Raw genomic sequence first — 7732 nt, 5'->3', positions numbered from 1 at the left:
TGGGTTTCTTTTAAATTCCTTTTTGGTTACTTTTGGAAACATTTTATCACCTCCTTAGTTTGAGTCCTGTCACACCCGAGGATGTGCCCGGATCCCTCAAACTAAGGCTCTGATACCAACTTGTAATGACCCAATTTTTACAAAGAAATTTTTTCACTTTTGAGTTAATCAAAACAATCTCATAAACCACAGATTCCCAAACATATGTTTTCAAATTAATATTCATTACATCTTAGTACGATCGCTTCAACGCCTGCGGGTAGAGGCAATCTATCACCTTCCCCAAATCCAATCAACGAGGATTTGAGTAAGCAGATGAAGGTTAGTTCGTATTGTTATTCACCCATTAATCTGTTATCTCGTGTTTTCTGTTAGCATCTAATCTTCCCATTATCATTCATGATTTCATTCACACTTCTTTTATAGGAGAAATTCCAAAAAATGAAAATAACGTCGCTCCAACTACAGATAGCTATTACCACAGAAAGTTTGGCAGCTGAAAGGTCACAGAAGCTAGTAAGACTTTTGATCTAACAATTCCGTGTTATCTAATTACATTCTCTAGTTGTTTCTTATCTTGAATTTCTTTTGCATACATTATTAGGATGCCCTTGAATGTCTTAAGACTTTAGAAAAGAATCAAGATTCTTTAAAGGAGGAGCTTGAAAGGGTCCAACAGAATGCATTGACTGCGAATAAGAAGGTAATTAGTAATATAAATAAGAGAAAACACAACCATACAACTATAAAAATAAAACTACAAAATGTGTTTCTGATTTCAGAATTCAAATATTGAATTTCTTCATTATTGATTATTCAGGTGGAAACATTAGAAGATCAAAATAAAACGTTGCAAAAGCATAACATCAAACTTGAAGATCAACTTGAAAGAGCTACTAATGCAAACAAAAACCTAGAAAGGGAGAAAGATATGATATTAAAGTACAGCATGACATTGGAGAAACCGTGTCTCATTTATGAGGCTCAGATTGCTGATGCTAAGGTAAGTCTTTTGTCTCCATTTTTTTTTTTACTTTTACATATCATTATATCAAATTTAACATTACCCATGACTTTTTAGCTTTTATGTTGTTAGACAAATGTCATGAAACTTGTTATGATTGATACAAAAGCAGTATATATTTGTTGATCATAACATGATTTCATTAAATTTGACTGAAACATAAAACTTTGTTTTTGCATTCTGACAATTTTTATGGTGTTATCATAGAATTCAAGAGATGATGTTGTCAAGCAAAAAGGAACTGCATTGAGGGATGCAGATATACTCTAAGGATAACTGAAGAAAGTAAGCAAAAATGGTAGGGATTTTTGTGATTTATGGTTTTGGAGCAAATGTTTTATCTTGATTTTGTGAGCAGAGTAGCGCTAAAACACTATCTTATACTCTGAGCAAATGTACAACTTGGAAAAAGAATTTATGTTTTACTAGCTTTGCTCCTATAGGCATTCATACACATACTGTTTCCTTTTATATCGACTGGGAAAAAAATAAATATTTGACATGGAGATATTTTCTCTTGATTTAACAAGAAGAGAAACCATTAATTTATGAAAACGAAAAATATTAAATAAAAACATGCATAAAAATAAATATGTAAGAGCACATAGGTGACCAAGTGTAAAAAAATGTTATAGAAATTGTAAAAAAGAAATTGTTGGCTAAATTTGATATTAATCTTAGTTTATTGGTGAAGTTTGTATAAAAAACTTAAAAAAGTAATACAATAAAAAAAACTTGTTTACCCTCCCAAGTTACAAAATATAAACAAAATTTAGAAGTGACTATCCTCGATAAGTCATTTTCCCAACTACATATATTATATATTCTTTGTAACATGATATTTTTTGAAGAAAAAAAAATAGTTAAAAGGAAACTCTACGGATGAGAATTATTCATCATCTTATTCGCCGAAGAAAAACCATAACAATGGAATTTTTATCCTCAATATAAATAAAGGTAAACTTAAGAAATAATAATCATAATCATACTCTAATATATACAAGTAAATTTGCATAATGACAACAAGTGATTTTAGTTTGGTTTTTATGGAAAAATTATACGAGTGCAAAAAACCAATATTTGAATAACAAGCCATCATAAGTTTCAAGCTTATAAGGCTAAGGGGAGTGGTAACACTCTTGACACCTTGCCATGTCAGCGTTTTGAGTGACACCTCATTTTTCTCCATTTAACACCTAATCTTGACATTTAGTAGGGAGTGGTAACACTCCTAGCACTCCATTTTTTTCTTTCTTTTTTTTTAATTTAATTTAATTATTTTATTTTAATAGACAAACATTTTTTTAATATTACACAAACTTTTTTTGATTTATTTAATATCACATAAAGTAATTACCTTTTGGTTATCTTTCTTGTGTTTGTTTAATTTGGTTCTGTTTGTTTGATTTGGGCAAAAATTCAACCTGTATGTGTTTGTTTGAGTCGACTTTGTTTCTTTTATTTGGTTCAATTTATGTTTGTTTTTGTTTAGTTTTGTTTGGTTTGGACAAAAACATGTTATACTCAATTTCTTGTTCTAATATTGATTCCATTCCAATCTCCACTTGATTCCATTCTTGTTCCTGTCCAGCATTTCTCTTTTCTGTCACTGTGCAGCTGTTATTCCTGTTCTCTTATTGATTCCATTCCAATCTTCATTCCATTCCATTCTTGTTCTAATCTTGATGTTACAAACTATTAAATTACATTCTATTCTTGATTTCATTCTAATCTTGATTCCATTCCATACTAATCAAATGAACCATAATAAAAACGTTAAAACTGTCCAACTATTACAAGGGTAAAACTGTCCAACCATAAAAAAACCTGAAACAATCCAGTTACTCACAAAACAATCCAATTACTCACATCACCAATTTTGGATTTGAAATTTCTTTATGAAGAAAAGAACATCAGCTCATGTTTGTTTTGACCCAAGAAAAAAAACATTAAATGGAGACTTGAGACTGGAAAACATAATAAAACTTTACAAATTGAGAATGGTTCTCAACATAATAAAACTTTACAATGGGCTGGAGAGGAACTTCAATCTATACCATTTAAAAGTGTTGGGAATGATTTTGTCAATTAGGCATTTTACCAAACACTTGGTGGGCATATTGACATATATAGCCTCTGTTGTCCATCTTCATTTTTATTCACTCCAAGATGATCAGAACCAGAAAAAAAAAGTTTGTCTAGTGCCCTTTGCCACTTTCGTTTCAGTTTTCCATCTCCAAATTGAAGAGCAAAATACAGTTCAGTCATCGGGGGGGAAGAAGAAACTCAAACCACCAATTCCATTTACAATTTCAGTGATCCCATTTATGTTTCTGTTTTTCATCTTAAAAATGAAGAACATTGAAAGATTAAACAGTTGGATCCTTGGGAGTAAAAAAAAAATTAGCAATTGGGGTCACCAGAGGAAGGTAGAAACGTTGTGGTGATGAAGAAGGCAAGAACAAACACAAACTATAGTCAAAACTTGAATTTTGTAAAACCAACAACAATTCATACCTTTTTAAAGTTCAGATCAGAAGGTTGCTTTATGTGCTCAATGAACAATTAATCATCTTCGCCTTTAAACATCCAGATCACAAATCACAAAGGTAAGGTATTTAGGGCTCCAATCGATCAATGTTGAAACTGGAGGCGGGTGGCTGAGAAAATGGCGAATCTAGGGCTCCAGGCTTTCTCCAATCACAGCCAAGCTCCCGCTTCTCTCCTCTCGCTACCTCTGTAGCGTCTTCTCCTTGGTGAGCCCCCTAGCGAGTGCTAAGGGGCGGTGTTCTCCTCTTAGCCTAAGATAGGCTAAGATCCGGACCTAGATGTAATCCATCTTGAACACCCCACTCCCGAGTTGAAGCAAAGAAGAGAAGAGAAGAGAAAAGAAAGGAAACAAATTTGTCTTTTTTTTTTCTACGGAGTCGGAGAAAAAATGGAAGGAAAGGTAAACATTTTATTCTTTTTTTCAAATCCTCCCAAATCGGAAGGAAAGTTAGGAGGGAAAGTGATCCTTCCATTTCCTTCCACTCCCTTCCTTTAATGAAACTCGGGAGCATCAATCTCTTACTTTTCTCTCATTTCTGTCCATTTCCTTTCTTTTCTCTCCTTAAGTTGAACTCGGGAGCGGCGTGGAAGTGTTACAGTAAAAATGATCATCATTAGATTATGTTGGTGGTGGTAGAAAATTAGAAAAAGATTCCTAAGCTGTTAAAATTAAAACCAAAAAAGAGAAAATAATGAAATAACATTGATGGACCAACCTTATCTAAGTTATTTTGATTTGTATTTTAAAATATACATATTTTGATTTGAGCATATTTTAACAATTTACATTAAAAAAGGAAAACAATTTCCATTCACTAATATCCTCCTAATAAATAAAAATCTTTTTTGCCACATGTCTCATTCTCGTTTATTTTAATTACCACATGTGATTTTGTGGTTATTATAGCTTAATTTTTATTTCACATGTCATTTTATGGTTTTTTCATTTTATTAAATTCCAGATAGCATTTAAATACAATAATAAATGCATATCAATTTCATTAATGAATTTTCTTTCTAATTTTAAAATTACTAAATTAAATATTCATTAATTTTATTTATTTATTTATCTAAATTATTTGATTAAATTTAAAAGAAAAAAACACTTTATTTTTATAATTCAACATTTTCTTACTTTTCTTACAAATTCAAACTTTTCTTATAAATGATATCTGGAATTTAATAAAATGAAAAAAAAACCATAAAATGATATGTGAAATAAAAATTAAGTTAAAATAACCACAAAATTACATGTGGTAAAATAAATGAGAATGAAACATGTGGCAAAAAAGATCTTTAGTTATTAGGGAATATTATTTGATTAAATTTAAAAGAAAAAAAACATTTTATTTTTATAATTCAATATTTTCTTAATTTTTTCTTATAAATTCAAACTTTTCAAATATTTAGAATTTTATATTTAGTTTTTTCTTTTAAATAAACTATATAATACATGGATCTCACATCTAGTTTTAGCAATAATCGAAACGATAATAATTAACAACATATCATTAAAATATAATTATGGTTGTTATCATGAGTTTGTATTATTTATAGTTGGATCTTGTAAAAATATGACTTTACAATCTCAACATTATTTGGTTTTTGGTTATTTATTTTTTATTTATAAACATAAATTTGAAGTTTATTATCTATTCTTTTATTGCAGATTATGTATTCAATAAATTTGAAGTTTATTATCTATTCTTTTATTGTAGATTATGTATTCATCGTATTTTAATTCGTCATATATATATTTGGATTTTGGAGCGTAATTTTTTTTTTGGAGAATCATATAGATAATATTTAATTTATTATAGGGAACGAGAAGTTAGGTAGTTCGGTGGAGATGAAACGTTTTGTTTGCCTGAGGTTTCTTAGAGTGTTCGGTATGGGACCAACGAGAAGCAACGAGGCTGACGTGGCTCGACCGCAACGGCTGCCTAACGGGGGGAACACCGCCCCCCCTGCTCGTTGCAACTCGTTGAAGGCGCATCTCGTTGGCGTGGCGACGGGAAGAAACAGATCTTTTGACCGTTTGAGTGCAACGCTTTAAAAAAAATTAATTATTAAAAAAAACAATTTATTATCCTATAAATACCTCCTATTTTATTTTAAAATTTTCACACTTTCTCTTCTCCTCTCTACATACTTTCAATTATCTTCAAAAAAAATATGGATCCTTTCGACTCGTCCGATGATTCAGATGACGATATTTTCTTTAGGATGATGTATCATTATTACACTACCGACCTGCTACAACCAGACCCAGCCCCGCTACTAACAAGACGTGCGATGTTAAACAGAAATCGCGAGGAAGGACACGAACATCTATATCACGATTACTTTGCGGATAATTGTGTATACGAGGCGAAGGACTTCAAAAGAAGATTTCGTTTGAATAGGGATGTGTTCTTACGAATCGTCAACGCCTTGGAAAGCCGGTATCATTTCTTTACTATATTTTTATACAAAATAAATAAAAATGTACTACATGTTTCTTTAATTTTACAACATATGCAATATACTTTTAAACTGTAGTTAATTTATGTTTAGGTACGGATTTTTTCAATTAGGATATGATGCTAGAGGTAGACGCGGGTTTACAACGTTGCAGAAATGTGTTGCGGCCGTTCGTTTGATGGCTATGGGGGAGTCACCCGACACCATGGATGACTATATGAGAATGTCCGAAAGAATCGCAAGAGAGAGTTTGTATACATTGTCAAGGGGTGTTGTTGAAACTTTTGGTGACGTGTATTTGCGGAAACCTTCGTTGCATGATTTGCAAGAATTGTATGCGGCGCATGAAGAACGCCATGGGTTTCCCGGAATGATCGGAAGCATTGATTGCACACACTGGAAATGGAAAAATTGTCCGGTAGCATGGAAAGGGCAATACGCAAGTGGTCATCACGGATCACCTTCTTTGGTGTTAGAGGCCGTCGCTTCTCAAGATTTATGGATTTAGCATGCATTTTTTGGGGTTGCGGGTTCCAACAACGACATCAACGTGCTTGATCAGTTGCCAATATTCGACGATCTTTTGAATGGAAAAGCCCCGGATGCTCCTTTCACGGTGAATGGAAACGAATACAAATATGGGTATTACCTTACAGATGGAATATATCCTCAGTATTCCACATTCGTGAAGGCATTCCGCCACCCGGTTGAAGAACGAGATAAATTTTTTAAGAGAAGACAAGAAGGAGCACGTAAGGATGTGGAACGTGCTTTTAGAGTGCTGAAGGCGAAGTGGCATATAGTCGAACATGCAGCACGACCATTGGATTTAGAAACTTTACGATATATCATGTATGCATGTATCATAATGCATAACATGGTAGTAGAAGATAAAAGGGCGAAATATTGCACACTATATCCCAACGGAGCCCAGACACATTCAGTTTCAACCGGGAACAGCGGATTATTTGCATCGCGTTGTTGACATTCAGGACACAAATAAACACAGACAACTTCGAGAGGACTTGGCGGATCATATCTTCTATGGTAACAATAACGATAACGAATAGCATTGTATTTTTTTTTTTGAATTTGGATGTTATTTCTTTTTTTTTGTTTGTTTTTGGATATTATGTGTAATTTAGTCTTTATGTTAATTTTAATTTTTAGAAATTTTTAATTGTTTTTTATACTTTTTAAACATTATGTTTTATTTATTTTTAATTTAAAAAATATTTGTCTCAATTTAAAAAAAAATCGAAATAAATAAAATAAATTATAAAATGAAAAAAAAGTTGGTGTCATAACAAAATATAACATGTTGCCCATTTCCTCACTTGGTGTTATAACACCCTTGATGATGTGGCACCAAAATGGTGTTGCATCTAGTTGCCCACACCTTATGGTCTTATTTCTGCTTCCCGCTTTCCCTTTCCTTCTCATCCAAGCCCGACATCTGTGAAATGAAATTTCTGTTTTCGGCGATTCTTCCCCCATCCCATTACGAAGGTATGATTTCTATGGATTTAGATCGATAACGTTTGGATGCTATAAAGTGTTTAAGTCATTTGTGCTATAATTTATCACGAATTTTATTGCTAATTTATGCACGCTATAGAACCCATCACTTCATATATATTAACTTCAACGTCTGCAGGTGGGTGCAGGGAAGCACTAATGTCCCTATTCAACAAG

The 7732-nt window shown here is 32.3% G+C and overlaps 2 protein-coding genes and 1 long non-coding RNA gene across 3 annotated transcripts; 2 read left to right on the top strand and 1 right to left on the bottom strand.

Moving 5' to 3' along the window:
* Positions 1–315: 315 nt before the first annotated feature.
* LOC111907434 (kinesin-like protein KIN-14D) lies at positions 316–1294 on the top strand. Its single transcript, XM_023903202.1, has 6 exons — positions 316–321; positions 427–516; positions 605–703; positions 821–1003; positions 1097–1135; positions 1232–1294. The coding sequence occupies exons 1-6, from the start codon at positions 316–318 to the stop codon at positions 1292–1294; spliced, it is 480 nt and encodes a 159-aa protein (XP_023758970.1).
* Positions 1295–2885: 1591 nt separating this feature from the next.
* On the bottom strand, positions 2886–4070 carry LOC111907098 (uncharacterized). Its single transcript, XR_008225168.1, has 2 exons — positions 3542–4070; positions 2886–3368 (listed from the first exon to the last, which is right to left on the bottom strand). It is a non-coding gene; the product is annotated as an uncharacterized LOC111907098 (long non-coding RNA).
* A 1799-nt stretch (positions 4071–5869) lies between these two features.
* LOC111907441 (uncharacterized) lies at positions 5870–7022 on the top strand. Its single transcript, XM_023903214.2, has 3 exons — positions 5870–6018; positions 6131–6506; positions 6600–7022. Exons 1-3 carry the CDS (start codon positions 5870–5872, stop codon positions 7020–7022), a joined length of 948 nt encoding a protein of 315 aa, XP_023758982.2.
* Positions 7023–7732: the final 710 nt, after the last annotated feature.

This window comes from Lactuca sativa, chromosome 7, assembly GCF_002870075.4.
Source record: "Lactuca sativa cultivar Salinas chromosome 7, Lsat_Salinas_v11, whole genome shotgun sequence".
Taxonomy (NCBI): domain Eukaryota; kingdom Viridiplantae; phylum Streptophyta; class Magnoliopsida; order Asterales; family Asteraceae; genus Lactuca; species Lactuca sativa.
Note: the sequence above shows the minus strand (reverse complement) of the source record. Positions and strands in the feature narration are given on the sequence as shown.